At 47.5% G+C, this 23,461-nt stretch overlaps 1 protein-coding gene across 6 annotated transcripts; it reads left to right on the forward strand.

The window, feature by feature from the left end:
* IFNLR1 (interferon lambda receptor 1) lies at positions 1–23,303 on the forward strand. 6 transcript variants are annotated; one of them, XM_004266692.4, is made up of 7 exons: positions 1–132; positions 3,787–3,910; positions 11,935–12,119; positions 16,469–16,611; positions 18,331–18,490; positions 18,793–18,926; positions 19,925–23,303. In XM_004266692.4, exons 1-7 carry the CDS (start codon positions 24–26, stop codon positions 20,669–20,671), a joined length of 1,602 nt encoding a protein of 533 aa, XP_004266740.2. In that variant the 5' UTR covers positions 1–23; the 3' UTR covers positions 20,672–23,303. The 6 variants fall into 6 exon arrangements, with proteins under 6 accessions (XP_004266740.2, XP_033278473.2, XP_049571045.1 ...); XM_049715088.1 differs by lacking the exon at positions 3,787–3,910 and adding an exon at positions 2,545–2,718 and having other exon boundaries at positions 116–132; XM_033422579.2 differs by lacking the exon at positions 1–132 and adding an exon at positions 2,273–2,718.
* Positions 23,304–23,461: the final 158 nt, after the last annotated feature.

Genomic DNA, 23,461 nt, shown 5'->3' on the forward strand with positions numbered 1-23,461 from the left:
GCCAGTCGCGTCACCTGCCTTGGATGGGCCTGGAGGAGGGACCTGGTCCTACCCTGGGCCACAGGAAGACCGGCATGACCGGGGCCCCGCGGTGGGCCTCGTTGCTCCTGTGCCTGCTGCAGTCAACTTCAGGTAAGGGCACGGGGCCGCGGGGTGGGCGTGGGGCCGCGGGGTGCCCCATCCGGTCCGCACCCACCTTCCGACCCAGAGCTCCGGGGAGGGAGTGCCTTGGGCATCAGTCTGTGCGCCGCAACCCGTGCGAATTAGCAGAGCCCACCCAGCACCAGTTTTCTTTTTCCGAGGACTAAACAGACCCGGGTCTTTGAAATTCCTTTCCGGGAAGGAACTGATCCAGCTTCCTAATGCCAGTTCAGCCTCAGACGAACAGGAAAAAAGACAGTGGCCGTTCAAAAGTCAGCTGCATTTGTTTATAAAGTGGTTTTTAAGGTTTCCTAAAAGCCCTATCCGCTGCATTAATATCACAGACCCTGACTAGTAGGGGAAATTAAGCAGAAGCGCCCTGCCGTCGCCAGGGGTCCCCTCCCCTTCCTCCCGACTGGGGGTGTCAGAAGTTCCACCCAGGCCTGAGGGGAAGGAGTGCCAGCTTAGCCCGTGCTGTGCTGTCATTCTAACAAGCCACCTTTTTTTCTGAGCTCTCACTGGTAAATAAGGTGACAGGATACAAAATACCTTGGGATAGGAACCAACCACCAAACCCCAACCAATCCAGGGAGAAGGACACCAAAATGCCCCCAGGATATGTCCCTAGTCTTAGACTAATAATTTAAGAGCTAGAAGGGCCCTTGGACATCATCTAATACTAAGGTTAAGTGCCAGCATTTGTTTGAGCAACTTCTTGGGCACCACATTATTCTAGTTTAGCATCACAACCCAACTGTCCTAGAAGATAGGTATTACTTCCTCCCGTTCCAGAGGGGGAAACTGAGGCTCAGAGCAATTAAGGGGAATTACCCAAGAAGGAAGGCATTGGTGAGACACACAGAACAGAGAAGACAAGCTGAAGTGAGCATGGCCAACTTTGGCCATGGGATGGGCAGCTGGCACAGGGCGGTCCACCCACCCAGGTCAGCTCAGGGATGCCCCAGCCCCTGGAGCCTCTGCAGCAGTGTTACTGCAGCTGATGAGGGACAGTGGACCTATGCAGGGAGGAGAGGAGGGGTTCCTCTGTACCCCTTTTTCACCCTCAAACTCAATAGTTTTGCTGTCTAGACCTAGCTATCCTTACACCCGAGGAATATTTAGTGTACACAACACAAACTATGGTGTGAAGGTTTAGGGTGAAGCGCAGCGGGATCCAGGTTCTAATCCTGGCTCGCACACATACTGGCTGTGTAGTCTCAGGCAAATTACTCACCATCTGTATCCGAGCCTAGTGCCTTCCGTGGAAGGGAAGGACACCTACCCCACAGGGTGGTTTGTCCTGAGGATTGAATGAGGTTTTGTGTATAAAGTTTCACACCGACGCCCGGCACCCTTCGAAGGCTCATCAGGAGGTAACTACTCTAGCTGCTATTTCTCCACTGTGGCCAAGCTCAGAATTGAGGCCTGTCCTCAAATAAGACGATTGTAGACAGATTTTGGCCTCATGCCAGCCACCTGCTAGGAAGTCCAGAAGCTGGGGCAATGTCAGCATCGGCATCCTGGTGACGCAGTTCCAGCTAGAGGACACGGGGTGGGGTGGTCTGAAAGGCCAGGGGTGTGGAGCCGAGCTGAGTGCCACCAGCAGAAAGGGCCCTCCCTCCCTGAGGCCGTTCTATAACCTGTATGGATTTCCATCATGACCCATGTGACACTTCAAGGCACTGCCTTCTCCATGGGACCATGAGCTCCTAAAGGGGAGGAGTGGAGCTGTAGTCCTCTCGGAACCCTCTGGCACGCAGTGATCAATAGAGGTCTTTGACCAATAATGATCCATAGATGTTGGAAGAATAAGGCTGAACAGGCCCCACGAGAACCCAGGGGAGGAAGTGTGATCAAGAACTCAGACTTTGCAGACGTAGAGAATGGACTTGAGGGCACAGGGAGGGGGAAGGGTAAGCTGGGACAAAGTGAGAGAGTGGCGTGGAATATATACACTACCAAACGTAAAATAGATAGCTAGTGGGAAGCAGCCGCATAGCACAGGGAGATGAGCTCGGCGCTTTGTGTCCGCCTAGGGGATGGGAGGGAGACGCAAGAGGGAGGAGATATGGGGATATGGGTATAGGTATAGCTGATTCACTTTGTTATAAAGCAGAAACTAACACCATTGTAAAGCAATTATACTCCAATAAAGATGTTAAAAAAAACCCAAAAAACTCAGACTTTGGGGGTGGCTAGGCCTGGATTTGAATTCTGTTTCTACAACTTATTAGCTGAGGGGGCCTCAGTTTCCTCATCTGTAATGTGATGATCCTAATTAGTACCTACCTCCTAGGGATGTGGGGCGGATTGAAGGAGGAAGTGCAGGTAACGTGCTTTGCGTGGTGCCTGGCACGTAGTTAGGGCACAGTACACATTAGCTGCTATTATTATCATCTGCAGCATTACCACCACTTCTGAAAGATGTCAGGAAGTGACGTTTGAATCAAGTCTTTCAAAGATTCGATGGTGAATACCACGGTGTCAAAGACACCTGGGTTCAAAGACACACAGAAGAATGAGGTGGTTTGAGAAGGGCGAGAAAGAAGACTGGCTGCAGCCTGGTGACGTATGTAGGTGAGCTGTCAGGAAGAGGTCAACGAGATGGCCCAGCCAGGCCAAGCTGGGCAGGGCTTCACGTATCCTGATAAGGAGCATAGACTTTATTCTGAGGACAAGGGAAGGGCAGAAACTGGGCAGCTGTGTAATCAGATGCATATTTCAGAAGATGAGGGTTAGCAGGGAGGAGGTGCCAAGGAGGGAAGTAGGGGCCAGTGAGAGGTGGTCAGGGAAAGAATCACTGAGACAATGACATCTGAGTAAAGATGGGAAGGAAGCAGAGGAGTGAGCCAGATGGACAGCCGTGGGGAGAACAGTCTAGGCGGAGGGAACAGCTCGTGAAAAGGCCTAGAGGTGGGAGTGTGCCGGCATGCTCTAGGAACAGGAAAGGGCCAGAATGGCTGGAGAGGAGCCAGCAAGGGGAGTCATGGGTTGGATAGGGTAGGGTCTTGAGGGTGATTGTAAAGACTTTGGATTTTACCTTGAATGAAACAGAAGCCACTGGAGGTTTAAAGCAAAAGAGTGACGTGATGTGACTTTCATTTTAACCCTTGCTGCTATATGGAGAATGGATTGTGGGCACAAGGTTGGAAGCAGAGAGACCAGTTAGGAGACCTTAGGAATAATACAAGTCATCACAGTATTCATTCATTCACTCAACAGATTTTTATTGTGTACCTACTATGTGCCAGGGACCATTGCAGGCAGGCTCTGGGGACATGGCTGAGAACAAGACAGAGCCTCTGCTCCTTGAGACCCTCAGGACCGTTCCCTCCTGGAGTCCAGGAATCTATTAGATGGTCCTGTGCTGCGCTGTTTTGCCGGAACCCTCAGGTGCCAGGGTGGGCTTCCCATCATGTCACAGATGGGCTGCTGAGGTCTAAGGAGGGGAAGGGGCTGCAGTACAGCCAGTCGGTGGCATGGCTGTGACTGGAATCCCACACCCCAGGTTCCCAGCCTACATCACATCCCCTATACTTAAGCCACCCCAGATAACTCCTGGTTCTTAAACTCGGTGAGCACCCGACTGCCCGCCCGCACTGCTCTGAATGGCTCCAGACTTCATGGCCTCTTTCTCCACCACAGGGAGGCCCCTTCTGGCCCCTCCCCAGAACGTGACGCTGCTCTCCTGGGACTTCAATGTGTACCTGACGTGGCTCCCAGGACCTGGCAACCCCCAGAACATGACCTATTTTGTGGCCTATCAAAGGTGGAGGGGCGCCTCCGGGCTGGTGGGATGATAGGGGGAGACCGAGGAGGTGGGCAGGGGCTGGACGGGCTTGGTTCTCTGTGTCCACGGGTGACGGCCTGCAGCAGGTATTGGGAGAGGGCGTTTGATAAAGCTCTGGAGGTGGGGATGATGCTTAATGGAGAACAGCGCCCAGGTGAAAGACCTGCCGGGGGTGGGGGCAGGTCTTTGAGAAAAGTCAGAGCAGAGCTTGGATGGAGCTGTGAGGACCCAGTGAGGGAATTCTTGAGGGCCTGGATGAGGTGCTTGGCATTCCAGCAGATAAGGGAGGCAGGTGTATCTCTTGCAGAGCCGTGTTAGGCATCGCTAGATGATTACCCTTTTCCCCACAGAGCCTGCACGGAGTCTTGGAGTCCTTCTCAACTTGGCAGCCCAGGCAGCCACTGCTGATGCAGAGGAGTTTGCAAATGAAAGCTGATTTGCCATCTTTGCACATAGATGGAAATCATCTGAAGTTCTTTAGTAAGAGAGTGAGCTAATGAAAGCAGATACTCAGGAGGATTAATCTAGAATTGGTGAGAAGGAGGAAGCAGAAAGGAGAAGAAACTGCCACGTACTCAGGACCCACTCTGTGCCAGGCTGAGTGCTAGGAGCCTTGCATGAGCATTTCCCTTCTTCCTCCCAGCATCACCAGGCAGACCCTGCATTTCCCCTGTTCTAGAGGCGAGGAAACAACTCAGGTGCTGTGACCTGCCCAAGGAAGCCAGTGATGGAACCAGAAGAAAAACCCAAGTCTGTCTGACCCCAAAGCTTGTGCTCTTCCTGTTCTATTACAGTCCCTCCATCTGTAGCATCCAGATGTGAGTGATGGGGGCCTGGCTTGGGAAAGGACAGACTGTGAGAGAGCTTTAAAAAGAAAGAATGGTATAGAACTGTATCAGGAGGCAGAAAATACCAATACCTAACATGGCCTGTGTGTTTGCTCTGTGTCTGCACTGTGTCCATACATCAAATGTATTTAATCTCACACCGCCCTACGAGGAAGGATTCAGTGACTCTGCTCTACAGTGGAGGTAACTGAAGCACTGAGAGTGTATTTTGCTCAAAGCCACACACCTGGGCATAGCGGAGGTGGGATAAATTGATGAAAGAATTGAAAGCCTAACCTCTGGACCTATATGATATTTTCCTTTCCTTTTACGCTTTTGAAACACCTGCGAGGATTCCAAAACCATGATATTCTAATGGTATTTTTTCATTTATTAGCTGGAATTAATTTTACAAAGAGATGCTTCCTCTCATGTAGTGTTTGCTATTCAGTGGCACTATTCATGTAGGCAAGACGGAATAAATGCTTGAATTGTTTTCCTTTAATTTACCAGTTTTCAAGATAATGAACTGGTTCCCTATCATGTCCCAAAGGTGATTGCCTTGTTTTTTTATTATCATTACGAACTCAAGTAGTTAAACATATGTGATGGTTTCAATTCATTGCAATTTATTCTACTCATTGAAGCTTGAATGGTCTCATCTTTAGTCCATGAATGTCTCTTCAGGTTGGCTCCTGAGTCCTTTGAATTTGACCCTAGTAATTCATGATATCTTTATTGCTATCTGTTGCGAAAAGATGTTCCAGACTCACTTGCACAATTCCTGACCTAAAACCTGAAATCAGCCACGTCTCCATTTGGTAAGAAATGGTTTTAAAGAACACAGTCTGTGTAGCCGTCTGATCACTACTGAACTATTGCTCTGAGATCTTTTCAGTGAACAGAATTAGGGTGATACACGTAATAATCCCATCCCTATCCCTGGCTTCTACTGAGGTGGCTGATTAAATCCGTGAGTTGCACCCACGATCTCCTTATCAAATGATTTTCCAGCCACCACCTTGGTGTTCTCTCCAGAACACGCTTTCTCATTTTTTGCAATATGCATAGGCTGAGAATTTTCCAAATCTTCAATTTCTGGTTCCTTTTTGCTTAACAATTCCTTCTATCTCTCTCTCTCTCCTCTCTCATTTTACTATAAGCAGTAAGGAGTAACCAGGTCCCATCTTCAACACTTTGCTTAGAAATCTCCTCAGCTAAGTATCCAAGTTCATCACTTTCCACTTCTGATTTTCCATAAAACACTAGGACGTAATTCAGTCAAGTTCTTTGCCACTTTATAACAAGGATCAATTTTCTTCCAGTTGCCAGTAAGACATTCCTCCTTTCCAACTGGGATGACCCCAGAATCACCTTTAACATCTATATTCTGACGAACAGTCTTTTCAAGGCAATTTAGGCTTTTTCTCACATGAACCTCAAAACTCTTTCAGCCTCTGTTACCCAGCTGCAAAGCTACTAACACAATTTTAGATATTGGTTACATTGGCACCTCACTTATGGTACCAAAATCTGTGTTCATTTACTAGGGCTGCCATAACAAAATATCACAGACTGGGGGCTTAAACAAGAGAAGTTTTTCTCTCACAGTTCTGAAGGCTGGAAGTCCAAGATCAAGGTGTCAGCAGGTTTGCTCTCTCCTGAGGCCTCTCTCAGGAGATGGTCACCTTCTGTGTCCTCACCTGGCCTTTTCTCTGTGGGAGAACAGCCCTGGTGTCCCTTCCTCTTCTCATAAAGGCACTAGTCCTATTGGATAAGGGCCTCACCCTTAGGACCACATTTAATCTTAATTACCTCTTTAAAGGGCCCATCTCCAAATACAGTCACATGGGTGTTAGGGCTTCAACATATGAATTGGGTGGGGGATGTGTGTGCACAATTTAGTCAATAATGCTGATAAGCTGGATTTCACCAAATTTAAAATTTTGTTCTTTAAAAGAAAAAAAAAAAGCCCAAACAAAATGAAAAAGCCAGCCACTGAGAAAAATATATTCATAGTATAAACACTGACAAAGAACTTATATCCAAAATAAAGAACTCCTACATCTCAAAAATAAGAAGACAAATCACCCCCAAATATTTGAATAGTCACTTCACAAAAGAAGATATATAAATGGCCAATAAGCACATGAAAAGATGTTCAACATCATTAGTCATTAGAGAAGTACAAATTAAAGCTACAAGGAAATACTACTTCACACTCACTAGAATGGTTGAAGTTAAAAGGTCTGATGATACTAAGCATAGACAAACATGTGGAGTAACTCTCATGGAGATGGCCCTCCATATTCTGGGGTTTTGCAGCCACAGATTCAACCAACCATGGATCAAAAATATTTTTTAAAAAAATCCAGGGGCTTCCCTGGTGGCGCAGTGGTTGAGAGTCCACCTGCCGATGCAGGGGACACGGGTCCGTGCCCCGGTCCAGGAAGATCCCACGTGCCGCAGAGCAGCTGGGCCCGTGAGCCATGGCCGCTGGGCCTGCGCGTCCGGAGCCTGTGCTCTGCAACGGAAGAGGCCACAACAGTGAGAGGCCCGCGTACCGCAAAAAAAAAAAAAAAAAAAAATCCAGAAAGAAAAATAAATCCATAAAGTGCCAAAAGCTAAACTTGAATTTGCCATACACTAGCAGCTATTTACATAGCATTTGCATTGTATTTACAACTATTTACATATCATTTACATTGTATTAAGTATCATAAGTAATCTAGAGATGATTTAAAGTACATGGGAGGATGTGCATACATTATATGCACATACGAGACCATTTTATATAAGGGACCTTAACATCCACAGGTTTCTGTATCTCCCGGGGGGCCTAGAACCAATCCCCTGTGGACACTGACTGTATATTGTTGATGGGAAATACAGTGGTACAATCACTTTGGAAAACAGCTTGACAGTTTCTTGTAAAGTTACACATTCAGTAACTGAGTTTCCCAGATTCTACTCCTAGATCTTTATCCATGAGACATGAAAACATATGTCCAAACAAAGACTTGTATACAAACTTTCATAGCAGCTTAATTCATAATTCCCTGTTATGGACTGAATTGTGTTCCCCCCCCTTAGTCACTCATATGTTAAAGCCCTAACACCCATGTGACTGTATTTGGAGATGGGGCCTTTAAAGAGGTAATTAAGATTAAATGTGGTCCTAAGGGTGAGGCCCTAATCCAATAGAACTAGTGCCTTTATGAGAAGAGGAAGGGACAGCAGGGCTGCTCACACACAGAGAAAAGGCCAGGTGAGGACACAGAGAGAAGGTAACCATCTCCTGAGAGAGGTCTCAGGAGAGAGCAAACCTGCAGACACCTTGATCTTGGACTTCCAGCCTCCAGAACTGTGAGAGAGACATTTCTGTGGTTTAAGCCCCCAAGCCTGGCATTTTGTCACCGCAGCCCTGGCAGACTAACACATCAGGTTTCTTTTCTCCCGGTGTCCTAAGAAATGTTTGCTTGACTCAAGGTCACGAAGATCCTCTTCTGTGCTTTCTTCTAGAAGTTTTCAAACTTTAGCATTTACATTTCAGTTCTCTTTTATTTTTATTTATTTATTTATTTGCGGTACGCGGGCCTCTCACTGTTGTGGCCTCTCCTGTTGCAGAGCACAGGCTCCGGACGCACAGGCTCAGCGGCCATGGCTCACGGGCCTAGCCGCTCCACGGCATGTGGGATCTTCCCGGACCGGGGCACAAACCTGTGTCCCCTGCATCAGCAGGGGGACTCTCAACCACTGCGCCACCAGGGAAGCCCCCAGTTCTCTTTTATTTTTTGAAACTTTCTCTCTTTTCACTTTCTGTTTCTTTTAAGGCATTATCTGCTGTATTAATTTGCTCTTATTGTTCTTCTAATTTATTCTTCGTTTATGAAATGTGGTTGTTATTGTTTCTTGTCTGACTCCTGTGTTCTGTTATCTCCTTTCTGAGTTTCTCTGATTCTGTTTTGTGTTCTTCCATGTCTTATATCATTTTAAAATGTCTTTTATAATCCATTTTGAAGTAGTAGTTTACAGTTTCAATCTGTTCACAGATATGTTTTTAGCATGCGTTTTCTGACTCATTCAGTTGATTGCTTAGCTTATTAATTTCTATCCTTCCTTATTTTCTGTTATAAATATTTAAAGCTATATGCTTAACTACATCTCATAAATTTTTATTTGTGTTATATTTTTGATCATTCAGTTTTAGAGATTTACTAACTTCCATCATAATTCTTTCTTTGATCCATGAGTCATTTTATTTTATTTTCCAATATGTGATTTTTGAGTCTCCTGTCTTTTTGTTTGAAGTATAGTTGATTTACAATGATGTGTTAGTTTCAAGTGTACAGCACAGTGGTTCAGGTTTATATATATATATATATATATATATATATATATATATATTCCTTTTCAGATTCTTTTCCATTATAGGTTATTACAAGATATTGAATATAGTTCTCTATGCTATACAGTAGGACCTTACTGTTTATCTATTTTATATATGGTAGTGTGTATATATTAATCCCAGACTCCTAATTTATCCCTCCCCGGTCCCCTTTCCCCTTTGGTAACCATAAATTTATTTTCTGTGCCTGTGAGTCTATTTCTGTTTTGTAAATAAGTTTGTATCATTTTTTTAAGATTCCACATATAAATGATATCATATGATATTTGTCTTTGTCTGACTTAATTCACTTAGTATGATAATCTCTAGGTCCATCCATGTTGCTGCAGATGGCATTATTTCATTCTTTTTTATGGCTGAGTAGTATTCCCGTATATATGTGTACACACACATACATACATACATACCATTCATCCGTTGATGGACATTAGGTTGCTTCCATGTCTTGGCTATTGTCAGTAGTGCTGCTATGAACACTGGGGTGCATGTATCTTTTCAAATTAGAGTTTTGGGCTTTTTCAGATATATGCCCAGGAGTGGGCTTACTGGATCATATGGAACTCTATTTTTAGTTTTTTAGGGAACCTCCATACTGTTCTCCATAGTGACTGCACCAATTTACATTCCTACCAACAGTATAGGAGGGTCCCCGCTTCTCCACACCCTCTCCAGCATTTATTATTTGTAGACTTTTTGATGATGGCCATTCTGACTGGTGTGAGATGATACCTTGTTGTAGTTTTGATTTGCATCTCTCGATAATTAGAGATGTTGAGCGTCTTTTCATGTGCCTGTTGACCATCTGTATGTCTTCTTTGGAGAAATGTCTATTTTGGTCTTCTGCCCATTTTTGATTGTGTCGTTTGTCTTTTTGATTGAGTTGTATAAGCTGTTTGTATATTTTGGAAATTAATCCCTTGTTGGTTGCATCATTTGCAAATATTTGATCCATGAGTCATTTTAAAACATTTTAAAATATTCAAACTTCCTTTAGTTCTCTTTTTGTTAATGATTTTTAACTGGATTATTTTCAGTCAGAGGAAATAGTTTGAGCGATACCTATTCTTTGAAATTTGAGAGTTGCTTTATTTTTGTTAATATTTTTGATAATATTTTGTTTAGGGTTCGTATGTGGCTCAACCAGTTTCTTGTTTGTTCTGTATATGTTCATTAGACGAACTTTGATAATTATGTTGTTCATTTTTTTAACATATGTACTAATAATTTTTCTTTATTCAACTGTTGATTACTGAGTGAGATATATTAAAAATTTCCCATCGTAATTGTGGATTTTCTTTTTCTTCCTGTAGTTTTATCTATTTTTGCTGAATATAGTTTGAAGCTATTTAATAGGCACATATAAGTTAGAATTTGTATATCTTCCTGGTAAGTGGAATCATTCACTACTGTGTAGTGGTTCTTTTCACCTTTACTAACGCTTTGGACTTTGAAGTTTCTACTTTGTCTCATATTAATATGCCTACACCAGTTCCTTTTTTCGTTGATGTTTACCTAGTATAACTTCACCAAAAAACAAAACAGGGGAATTCTTCCCCCAGATCTGTTCTCTTTGCCTACCTGTATCTCAGCCTTTTCTGGTCACCTGTTGCTCAGTCTCCAAACCCAGGAAGAGTCCTCAATTCTCCTTTCCCTCATATTCCACATCCAATCCATGAGCAAGTCTCATCAGCTTTACCTCCAAAATGCATCCTACACCCAACCTTTTCTTGCCATCTCACCCATCATTCTCTCTTGGACCACTGCTGCAGCCTCCTAGCTAGTTTATCAGAGTGATATTTTAAAAACATAAATTAGATGACCTCAGTTCCTCTCTTCAGAACCTTCTGATAGCTTCCTCTGACACTTGGAATAAAATCCAAGCCCCTTGCCAAGATGGCAAGACCCTGCCTGCTCTGCCCACGCCCCTCCACCCTCACGTCCAGTCTGTCCGCCCTCTCCCGGCCTTGTCCACTGGGCTTTGGCTGTCCTGGCCTTGTTTTTGTCTGGACAGATCAAGTCCCTTCCCATTGCAAGGCTTTTGCTTTTGCGTTTCCTTCCCCCAGGCCTTCTCTTGGCTCCCTTCTCAGCATCCCGGCCTCAGCTTCAGCACTGTCTTCCTGGCCTTTCCTGAGCCGCCTTCAGAGAGCAGTCACCCCCGCACTACCCTATGACCACTGCATTTACCAGCTCCTGGATTTATCTTGTTGATGTGATGGTCTCTCATCCCTTCCCTCCAGAGTGTAAGTTCCCGAGGGCAGGACCTATCTGTCATGAGTTGCCGATTGCCCAAGAATAATGCCCAGCACGCAGGTCCCTCCTTTGGACCTCAGTGTTCTCAGGAGGTCGTAGTCATGGACCTGTGTGTTCCCCTCTGACATCCGCATAGCGCCTGGCACCGGGCCTGGTACACGGCAGGGGGTCCATAAATGCCTGAATGAATAAACGCGGGGAAAATGGTTACTAGCACGACGACCCTGTGGGGGAGCCATGACAGATGGGGACACTGAGGCTTAGGGACAGTGACCTGCGTTAAGGTCCCAGAGCTAGTGAGGGGCAGAGCCAGGGTTCCCCCCCTTGTCTATCATTCCAGAGCCCAAGCTCTTGACTGGACTGTTCTCATTCTGTCTCAGCCGATGGCTGGCTGGCTGGACAGATGGATGGATGGATGATCAGGTGGGATGGAGGGACGAGTGATCGCATGTTCTCTAAGTTTTCTCACCCCCAAGAGGCTGAATCCATGACCCACACCCTCCTGTCTCCTCCCTCAGCTCTGCAACCCCCAAACGGTGGCGGAGAGTAAAAATGTGTGCAGGAACCAAAGAGCTACAGTGTTCTCTGACGTGCCTGGAGAAACAAGACCTGTGCAATAAGTTCAAGGGGCGTGTGCGAGCGGTTTCTCCCAGAGCCAGGTCACCCTGGGTGGAGTCCAAGTCCATGGATTACTTTTTTGAAGGTAAGTGAAGGACCTGTGGGAGGCCGTCTGCTCAGGAGCCTGGCTCAGAGGCACTGCTCTCCTGGCCATCTGTCTCCCACTTCCCCAAAGCAGTGGGCAGCTCTCTGGGGCCACCTGCCACGGGCCCTGGCCCATGTCCAAGTAGCCTGACTTCGTGGCAGGGAGTTAGGGGAGTTCACCAGCCCCAGCAGTTCAGTTTGTACCTCCTCCTAATGAGGTTCATGATCTTCTTTTGAGCACAACCTTGGTCATGAACTACACAAGGCACTTTATATATTTATTCCTACTTTTTTAAGGTTCAATCTCTCTCTTTAAGAAACAATTTTTAAAAATTCTGGTTGCAATAGTAATTTCTGTACACGGTAGAAATTTGGGGGGGGGGGGAAGGAGATGAAAATAGAGAGGAAAACATTCCCCATGCTTACAGCCTTCATAAATCACCAGTGTTAAACATTGAGTGAGGAGAGTGCTTTTCTTCCCCCAATGTATTTTATTTCTAATCCTTATAACAGACCTGTGGGGTTCATTTTCATCACCCCATTTTTTAAAAATAAATAAAGCAAGACTCACAGAAGTTAAGGAACTTGCCAGCTAGTAAGTGATGGACACGGGATGTGAAATGGCTCTTTCTGATCTGGGACAAGGTGCTCATCAGGTCAGGAGTAAGGAGGGGAGGATAAATACTCAGACAATAGCCTCATGGAGCTGAGATCTGTAACTTATCACCCAGGCTTCTCAAAATGTTTGAGGACAAAATAGGGCTTGAAGGGGGATGAGGAAGGGATTTAATGAAGGATGGCAGGAGAAAATGGCAGAGAAGGAAGAAGAGATGATTTGGATGGGAGGAAGCTGGCTGGTTGGATGGACGAAAGGAGGAAAAGGATGGATGGGTAAGAAGAAAAGAAGTGTGGAGAGGATGGGGAAGAAGTGATGGATGAGTGGGAAGGAGGAGGCTAGATGGATGAGTAAATGCTTACCATGAAGGAGCCAGTATGGATGGAGAAGTGGAGGATAGGAACGAAAGGCAGACAGATGGATCAGTGGGTAGTGAGTACAGAAGGAAGGCTGGCTGCCTGGGAAGGGAAGGAAGGGTAAAAGGGAAGGAGAGGCAAAGGAGAAAGGAAAAACAGGAAGGAAAGATGTATGGAAAGAAAAGAATGGATGGATAGGAAGGATGGAGGAGTAGAAAAGTAGACTGATTGGCTAGATACAAGGAAGGAAGAAAGTATAAATGAACAGGAAGACAGGGTGGATAGGAAGGAAGAAATGTCAATTGGAAAGAAAGGAAGACAGGATGCTTAGGAAGAAGGAAGGATGGTTGAGAAGGACGCGTGGATGGGAAGGAAAAGAAGCATAGTTGGGAAGGATGGATGGATGGATAGAAAGGAAAAGAAAGATGGGAAGGCAGGCAGAAAGGCTGTCTGGCTAGAAGAATGATGGATGAACCACTGCAGAGGCTGGATGAATAGGAATAAGAATTAGAACAACAGAGGGAAAGATGCAGAAAGGAGGCTACTTTTTTTTTTTGCCTCCTCCTCCCTGAATAATATTCTGATTCTCCTGCAGCACACCTCAAGCTTGAGTGACCCTTCCTTCCTATTTCTGCCCTCAGCTGTGGTGACCCTGGTCACTCTCTCTCTTGAGTTTTGGTAGTTTATGTATTTCATTTCCCCCTAAATTCTTCCAACTCCTTGAGGTCAAGATTTATGGAGGCCTCATCTCCCCACTCCCCTCAGCTCCCTGCCCAGGGCTTAATACATATCAGTGTCCTGTGGATATTTCCTGAACACATAAGTAGTGGCACCTTGTGGAAGCCACACATTTTCCCTGAGCACAAACACAGGACAGGGATGACCAGTGTGGCCAGAGCTCCTGCTGGCTGGTACTCAGGGAGGGCTGCATGGAAGAAGTGGCATTTCAGCTGGATCTTGAACAATGGTGTATTAATTTTCTCTTGCCACTTTATTTCAACTCACTGCCCCCACCATCTTCAAACCATCAGTCAAACCTAGATGCCCTTGAACAGACTGTCATTAGAAATGGACATTAAAGACTCTGCCAGTGAGAGCTCAGAAGCAAGCGAGGAGCATCATAGAGAAAATCTAAATCTCCTTCAAGAGTTCTTAAATCATCACGAACAGACTGTTAGTAGAAGTATGGATACTAAAAGCACTGCCTCACAGAAGGAAGTGAGGAATATGTTATTGAAAAATTCAGGAAGGGGGAATGCCTCTTATATACTGGCAAAAAGATTAGCAAAATTGTGTCCTGTCGGTATGTGGAAAGCAGAACTTGTAAATGATGAATCTGGACATTTATCAAGGAGATTTGATAAATGTTGTGTTGAAGGTTTGCCTGGTTTATTCCTGGTAATCATAGCAAAATGCAAGGAGGAGAGAGAGAAATTGAGGAAAGAGCATAAACGAAAAGGAACCAGGACTTGAAGATTTGGGAAATTCTTAACCTGTACAGATGGCAAAAGATACTAAAGAAATTGCTTCCAAGAGTGTGACGTAGAGAAACAGCCAAGTGTGCGGCTGTGCGATCATCTCCTAAAACCTCAGAAAGGTCAAAGTGTTTAGTCCAGAAAAAGGCTCTTTGAAGAGATTTAAGGGTCTGACACACAGTTCAGTTCCCCTCAGTCAAATCAAAGGGCCTCTAGAAAGCTGAAGTGTTATCCCTCAGCCAGCTCCGCTAAAGCCAAAAATAGAGAAGGGCTTATCTCAAAAAGATTTGTGGAACTGACTTCTGTCTAATGGAGCGGGTCCCCATGACATCCACAGGAGACCCATAAAATTCTTGAGAATTTTATATCAGCAGAAACACTGCCAGCTTGAACGGAGAGGGACAGAGAGGACAAGAAAAGAAAGAAGGCTACTGGTCCCCCAATTTCTACTGGAAGGAAGCAGACTGGTAAAACTACTTAGCTGCAAATACCTGCTACCTTTCATGAAAACGAAGGATGATTCAGAGGGTGGAACCAAGAGCCCAGAGAGCAGTGCTGAAAGCCAAGGAGAAGTAGTTCCCAAGCCTTAAAACCTAGTACAGTTTGTGTAGCTGGATTTCAAAACAGCTTCAGCCCAGTGACTCCTTTTTACCTCCTATTTCTCCCTGTTTGAACCAAAATGTCTATAACTATTATCCAGTGCCTATCCCACCACCTTATATCGGGAGCAGATAACTTGTACTTTATTTTCACTGGTCCACAAATGGACAGGAATTGTGTCCCAGGAGTTGTACTGAATGGATTGTACCCAAAGTCTCACCTGAACCTGATTTAGATACTTTAGATGATGAGATTTTAGAACTTGAGTTGATGCTGTAATGGGATGAGACCCTGGGGTACCTTGGGATGGGGAGAATGTATGTTGCATTGGAGAGGGACATGATTTTCAAGGAGTCAGAGGGAGGACCATGATAGACAGAATGACTCCCCCAAAGATATTCATGCTCTAATCCCTGAACTTCTGAATATGTTAGATGTTACTATTAAATGGCAAAAGGGATTTTAATTAAGTTTATGGGTGTTAAAGTAGTGAGATTATCTTGGATTATCCAAATGGGCTCAATCTAATCCCATGAACCCTTAAAAGCAGAGAACTTTCTCCAGCTGGAGGCAGAAGAGGTGTAGAAGAAGGGAAAATCAGAGAGAGTTGAGGTGTGAGAAGGATTCAACATGGTGTTTCTGCTTTGAAGATGAAGGGGCAACGTGATTAGAAATGCAGGTGGCAGGACTTCCCTGGCAGTCCAATAAAGACTCTGTGCTTCAACTGCAGGGGGTTCGGGTTCAATCCCTGGTCAGGGAACTAAGATCCCACATGCTGTGCAGCGCGGCCAAAATTTAAAAAAAAAAAAAAAAAAAAAAAATGCAGGTGCCCTCAGGAGCTGAGAGAGGGTCCCAGCTAACAACAGCATAGAAATAAACCTCAGCCTCACAACCACAAGGAACTGAATTCTGCTGACAGCATGAATGAGCATGGAAGTGAATTCTCCCCCAAAATTCCAGATAAGAGCCAGGCCAGCTGACATCTTGATTTCCACCCAGAGTTGAGGACCCCATCAAGCCCACCCAGACTCTGACCTACAGAACTGAGAGATAATAAATCTGTGTTGATTTAAGCCACTAAGTTCATGGTCACATGTTACGGCAGCAGCAAAAACTAATACAAATGCACAGGATGCTGACAGACCAGTGACATGTGAAGGGCACCCAAGTGGAAGGGATGACATGAGTAAAGGGAGGTTAACTGTTTCTGGGCTGGGTGAGGAACAGGCCTGCCTGGAGGCTGGGGGATGGATGCCCTGTGACCCCCAGAAGGTCCTGATGGGTCCTGTTCTGTTTCTGCCAGTGGAGCCAGCCCCACCTGTCCTGGTATTCACCCGGACAGACGAGATCCTGAGTGTCAATGCCACGTACCAGCTGCCCCACTGCATGCCCCAACCAGATCTGAGCTATGAGGTGTATTTCTGGAAAGAGGGGACCGGGAATGAGGTGAGAAACCCCTTTCATGCCCCCAGGCTGGGTCCCCTTCCTCATTCTCCCACCAAACCCCAGTGCTCTTCACCCTCCAAGCCCTGAAAGCCTCCTCCAGGAAGCCTTCCCTGCATACCCCTCACTCCTGGCAGTCACCCCTTGACTCTGCACAGTGTGAGTGGCTGTGGCCCACCTCTGCCCCCCTCCCCCTAAGAGGCCAAGTTCAGGACATCCTTCCCCTGCACATTACAGGTAATAAACAGCAGTTTTCTACCTAATTTTTTTTAAAATTATGAAACCTTTTTTTTTTTTTTAAATCTGACTGAAGTATGACAGGCTCCAAGAACCTACCTAGCCTACTTGTTAAGCCACCAGTTTCATTAGAAAAAAAACCTAGAAAATACAGATAAATTCTAGGAAGAAAACCAACAGTACACAGAGATGATCGCAAATAACTATGTGGTATATATCCAATTTCAGACTTGTTTCTGTGTATGCGTGTGCATATGTCTGTATATATTTATTCATGGCAGGGGTTGGCAAACTTTTTCTGTAATTGGCCAGATAGTAAATACTTTTGGCTTTGCAGGCCTTATCGTCTGTCACCTCTATTCAACTCCATCTGTAACACAAAAGGAGCCATAAGTAAATAGGTACATGAACAGGCATAGCTGTGTTCCAGGAAAACTCTATTTAAAACAAAAGATGGGGGCTTCCCTGGTGGCGCAGTGGTTGGGAGTCCGCCTGCCGATGCAGGGGACACGGGTTCGTGCCCCGGTCCGGGAAGATCCCACATGCCGAGGAGCGGCTGAGCCCGTGAGCCGTGGCCGCTGAGCCTGCGCGTCCGGAGCCTGAGCTCCGCAACGGGAGAGGCCGCGGCTGTGAGAGGCCCGCGTACCACAAAAAAAAAAAAGATGGGGCTGTAGTCTACGGACCCCCGTTCTTGTCCATTCTGTCTTTTACCGAACCAACGCTCCCACTCCTAACCTCCTGCACACTCTGGATCCCAGAGACACGTTGATAGATCTTCATCCGATGTGGTCCTCACCTTCAAGAACCTCACAGATATTCTCAACCAGCACTGTCCAGTAGAAACATAATGCAAGCCACATCGTGTCATTTAGGTGTTCCACATTAAATTAAGTAAAAAGAAACAAGTGAATTTATTTTCATAGTAGGTTTTATTTCATCCAATAGAATGTTATCTTCTCAACCTGTAGTTAATATAAAAATTACTGAGATGTTTTATGTTCTTTTTTCATGAAAGCCAGTGTGTATTTTACACTTAGAGCACATCTCGGTTGGTACCAGCCACACTTCAAGGGCTCAAGCGCCACCTGTGGCCAGTGGCTACTGTGTTAGACAGGCAGCCCTAGAGTTTTCTGTGTCTGTAATGGCTGAGTGACCACCGCCCCCGCCCTAATTGATTGACACGCCCTGAGGGCAGGAAGCCTGAGGCATCTGTCCCTGAAAGTGAGGGCCTGTGGGCCCTGGTGGGGTGTGCATGGGAGTGACCCTGAGTGGCAGGGCTGCTTTTGAACCCAGACCATCTCTACCTCGAAACTCCATGGAAGAGAAACCAGAGAGTGTGGGGACGTGCTCCCTGAATGCTTAAGCCTTAATGCAAGAAAAGGTGTAGGAGTCACCGCTGTGTCCTGCCAACCCCACCCTGTTCTGGCTGCATGGAGCCAGCGCCCCCCAGCAGGTCCACCCGCCTCTGCTTCTCTCTCCAAACAGGCCAGTTTTCCAGCCACTCCCCATGGCCAGCCAGTCCAGATTTCTCTCCAACCAGACACCAGCGGACACCACTGCCTCAGCGCCAGAACTATATACACCTTTGGCTCCCCTAAATACAGCAAGTTCTCTGAGCCCACCTGCTTCTTCCTGGAGGCCCCAGGTGTGTGCAAAGTGGTACGGAAGTGGGAACTTTTCCGCTGGGCGTTAGGATCTTCATAATATGGTGGTTAAGAGCACAAGTCTAGAGACAGACTCACCTCGATTAAAATCCCAGCTCCACCCCACTCACTGTATCTTTGGGCAGCTTACATAACCTCTCTGAACACTGCTTTCCACACCCTGTAGGACGGGTTTACTCTGATGAGGATTAAATAGGATAATGTACGTGAAGCCCACGGCACAGATGCCGTTGATAGACAGGAGCCCCTGCTTCTCTAGTTGTTATTATGTTTTTCTTCCTAGGATCCAACTGGGCACTCCTGGTACTGCTACCCCTTCTGCTGCCACTGCTGTTGGTCGTTGCCACGGGGCCTGTGATCTGGAAGAGCTTCAGGGGGAACCCCTGGTTTCATCAGGCAAAGATGCCACAGGCCCTGGTATGGCAAATCTGGGGGTGTGCGACAGAGAGGGAGGGTTGTCGAAGAGCAAGGAAGTGGAGCTAGACTTAGAGATAGTTCAGCTAGAATATCAAGATGGCCCAGACTGCGAAACATCTATCTTCCTGTCTAAATTTTCACCATTAGTAATTCATTCCTTTGGCACCAAACTAAAATAGCAAATATGCTTCAGGAGAGATGCCCAGAGGGGAGGCGGGAGGGTGGCACCTAAAGGGGACATCTTAAAAGAGTCCCAGCACTTCATTCACAATCTAACCGAGGGTCAGTCTTGCCCAGGCAGACGCTGGAATTTCCCCACCGGACTGCCAGCTCGCTTGCTTAGAACCTGGGGCCAGCTGGGACAGGGGAAGCCTGGAGAGGTCAGACTTGTTCAGATGAAGGCCCGGAAAGTGAGGCTGTGGGAGATGAGGCTCAGTGGGCACTTGGGTCCGGTGGGGGCTTTGAGGAGGGATTCTGAGAGTCCCTGCCACACGGGACTGTTTCAACGTTCCTGGATATGGGACCTGCACGGAATTCCCACTAACTGAAGGACAACCTCTGTGTTAGATGGGTCTGCACCTTGCCCTATCCCTCTGCCTTCCCATTATGTGGTAAGTTACCAGCTCGACCCCCTGCAGCTGGCACCTGAAACCTGGAGGCTTTCTCTGGCCTCTGGTGTCCGCTCTGCCCGTGCACATCACCAGCTGCATGTGGCAGAGAATTCACACCGCCACCACCCCTCCATGCCTCACCCGATGGTGCTCTGAGGCCTGTGTCCCCGGCAGGGCTAAGTTCCAGCTGCCCTCGGGGTAACTTGCCTGATAACACCCCGCTATCGGTTGCTAGGCCTTGCTGACACTTCCTGGGATCACTTCCCAAAGAAACTACTTACATTTGAATCCTTGTCTCAGAGTCTATTTCCAGGGGAACCCAAATTAGAACGGTCACTCTTCCAGAAAGGCTGAATCTTCTGTTCTTCTCCCCCTTCCCCTGATCAGGACCTCTCTGGACACAGACATCCCGAGGCAACCTTTCAACCCAGTGGCCCAGAGTGCCTGCATGTCTTGATCCTCTGTCCCCAAAAGGAACGGACCAGAAGGGTCAGGCTGACCCCTAGAGTCAGGGCCCCAGCCACCGTCCAGGCAGGATCAGAGGACAGTGCTGAGGAGGAGGAGGCCGACGAGGAGAGCTCGGACGATGGTGTCAGCTTCCAGCCCTACACCGAACCACCCCCCTTCCTGGGGCAGGAACACCAGAGCCCGGGGCAGGCGGAGGCAGGAGGGCCTTGGACTCCTCTGGTCCGGGTCGAAGGCTCCTCTGCTTGCGATTCTTCAGACAGAAGCTGGGCCAGCACTGCGGGCTCCTCCACCTGGGACGAGGCTGGATCATCTGGCTACTTGGCCAAGAAGAGGCCAGGCCGAGGACCGGGTGGGAAGGAGTTCCAGAAGCCTCTCCCGCCACCCGAATTCTCCGAGGACTCGAGTTCCCTGGAAGAACCCCCAGAAGACAACCCGTCCTCCTGGGTCAGCTGGGGCTTGCCGTCCCCAGGGCTGATTCTGGTTCCCAGGGAGCCCCCAGTTTCTCTTCAGACACTGACCTTCTGCTGGGACAGCAGCCCCAAGGAAGAAGAAGAGGGTGGGGGGGAATCAGAAAGTGAGGACAGCAGTGACGGCAGCTGCGGGGCTAAGAGCCTCCAGAGGGTCGAGGTCAGGGGTAGGACGCTGGGGCACTACTTGGCCAGGTGAGCCGTCCCTCCCAGTGTGGTGCTACTGAGCTTTCTGGGGACCCAGCATGCCACCAAGACTTGAAATCCTGAGAGCATCATCGCTGGGGCAGCAGCGGGTTCTTACGGCACCTCGGGGAACCCGGCTAGAGGTGTCCGCCAGGTTGAGCAGTCAGAAGCCACCCCGTCCTATGACCTGCGAGCTTTGGGCCGAGAGCCAAGAGGGGTGGAGACAGGGATGGGCGGAGGTCAGAGGTTGGTTGGGTGTCAGACCACACCACTGTCCCTGGGGTGACAGGCCAGTTGGAAAAGTCATCCCTGCACAACATGAAACAGGCGAGGTCAGGTCACAGGGGACGTTGAAGGCTGACAGCACAAGGGCCCATCTGGATTTGGGGAGCGAAGAAATCTGGAGGCACACCACGTGTAGCAGGACTCAACGCCTCTCTCCAAAACCCGCTGGGCTCCCTCCTCCCCGAGGCTCGACATCCTGATTTATGAGTCCCCTAGGGTGGGCCCCAGTGAAGAAAAATCCAGTTGGCTGAGGGTGTTGGAGAGGAAGAGGAAAGGCGTGTCCTTCAAATCCCGGTCTCTGGGTCAGGCATTGCACTGTTTCCATTATCAAAGAGGCCTGGGTCCAAATCCCAGCTCTGCCATTTCCCAGTTGTGTGGCCTTAGGGGAGATACCTTCCTTCTCTGTACCCGAGTCTCCTTTCTACAGCTACCACCTGGGGCACGGTGAGGGTTCCGACAGAGGCGTGTGATGCCTGCCACACCACTGGCACTCACCCCGTGGTGGCTGGTAGGATTCTCCATCCACCCAGGCTCTGAGGGGACCGCTGGGCATCTCCCACCTGTGACCCTAAACTCAGAGTGACTGGAGTTCCCACCTTTAGTCTTTCTCCTGCCTCCTGCCCTCGCTGACCCCTGCCTCCTGGTCAGGAAACAGTTCTCAGAAGCTGGAGCCCAGCCAAAGGTCCCTCTCCCTTTTCCCAGCAAAGAAAATACCAAATGGCCCACCTTCTAGGGGGTCTGATTAATTGGTGGTGGGGTAGCAACCCAGCAAGGAGTTGGACCCCTGGGCCCGTGATCCCCAACTTAGCACTTCAGACCCTTTAGGTGACCATTGTGGTTGTAAAGACATCCCATTTCCTCTTCCAGTTTTGAGAAACCACTGTCTTCTGGAAACAGGTGACTGTCCTTACCTGAGGGTAGTGATGGATGTTCTCAAACGACCGCTTTATTAACCTACACCCACCAGTATATGGACGAGCAGAGCTGAGTCTTCACCCGTTAGACCAAGGTTTTGTCAGTTTTGTGGCCCTGCAGGGACCACAGGAATCCGAACATCTTTGGCTCTGCCATTTCACCTGCCAGGACTTAAGTTCCTCCATTTGTGTAAAAAGCATCTTCATAAGCATTTTATCCACGGGGCTGTGTTTTGAAGGCAACGCAAGGGTGGAACATTAATGGAAGATCTGGAAAAGCTTCTCGAAGGCATCTGGTCCAGGGGTTCTCAAACTGTGTTCCCAAAAGGCCTTGGGCTTCACAGGAGGCGTCTCAATCGCAGGGGGAGCCGTGGGCTGTAGGATCCCCGCAGCGCAACCAGAGCAGCCTCCCTGGGCCCTGATTTTCTCCGGTGGCCCTCTACGTAAGATTGTGCTTAGGAGTTTCAACTGCTAAAGAAAACGTTAGCAAACCCCTTTTTAAATTGAACACCTGTCTTTTGTTTCAAACGAGGAAGCTAAAATGTTGACTTACTGTGTACGTCTCTGAGGGTGAGACTGTCGGTCTCTGGCCAGCTGGGCCAAGCCCCGTCCCCTTGGCCATGGAAACAGTACTGAGGTCTCGGCAAGGGTTTCCAAGGGGCACGAGGCTGGCAGGAGGCCTTCACCACTGCTGGGACTCACACACATACATGCATTTCTGCAGGGGTTTCCCTGCAATGAGGCTTGTCTACGTCCATGATTGAGCACAGAAGAGGAAGAACAAACTGGAACCATGGAGCTGGGGAAGGCTGTGGCTCACGGCCAGTTCCTAGGAGAATACCCAGACCAAGCCCAGTGTCCTTTCTGGAACCAGCCGAGCTGCTTCGTGGAAGTAAATTCCAAATAACTAAAAGCTATCCTCACTATTGTCTTAGGCTTGTGTGAAGGAACCGCTTTCTCTCTGTCCTGAAACCTTGTGTGTTTTTTAAGCATTTTTTTAAAGTTTAATTTCTGACAGACGCTGAGCTTTCTATTAATTCTAAACTCCAGCTCCTTTATGGTCATTAAGTCATAAACAAAAAACTGGGCAGCTTTAGGAAAGAGCATGCTATTCAATATTATCATTTGTCAGGTGTGCTCAGCACTGAACTGTTTACAAAGCCCTTTCATGTCCCCAGCAGGCAGGAACTGCATAGTGGAAACTCCAGGGCCACGCATGAAAGATGTCAGGGGCAGAGCGGGTGATGCCTGGGTGAAAGCAACATTCCCATTCTTTAGGGTAGTGAGGAGATTATATATTGTTCTAAGATATTTGTAGTTATTTCTAATTTTATTTTATGTTTATGTCATATTTAGATAATTTCCTAATGTTTGTTGGGGCCTACCCTAAACTGTTTTAAATAAAGAGCTCTATTTTTAGAGAAAAGGGCAAAATTGAATGGAAAAGCGTGTGCTCTCATTTCTCAAAGTTTCCTCACCACTCTTCTCGCCGTTAAGACTACAGGGTCTTGGGTTGGGTGCCCAGCAGCAGACCCAGAGGCGAGGATTGGGGAGTATAAAGCAGTGTGGCGATTCCAGAAAGCATCAATAGGGGAGTGGGAAGA

The sequence above is a fragment of the Orcinus orca genome, chromosome 1, assembly GCF_937001465.1.
Source record: "Orcinus orca chromosome 1, mOrcOrc1.1, whole genome shotgun sequence".
NCBI classification, from domain to species: Eukaryota; Metazoa; Chordata; class Mammalia; order Artiodactyla; family Delphinidae; genus Orcinus; species Orcinus orca.

Coding starts and splice junctions, on each gene's coding strand:
- IFNLR1 (XM_004266692.4), top strand. CDS start 24: ATGGGCCTGGAGGAGGGACCTGGTCCTACCCTGGGCCACAGGAAGACC. Junction 133..3,786: donor CCTGCTGCAGTCAACTTCAG/GTAAGGGCACGG, acceptor TCTCCACCACAG/GGAGGCCCCTTCTGGCCCCT. Junction 16,612..18,330: donor AAGAGGGGACCGGGAATGAG/GTGAGAAACCCC, acceptor CTCTCCAAACAG/GCCAGTTTTCCAGCCACTCC.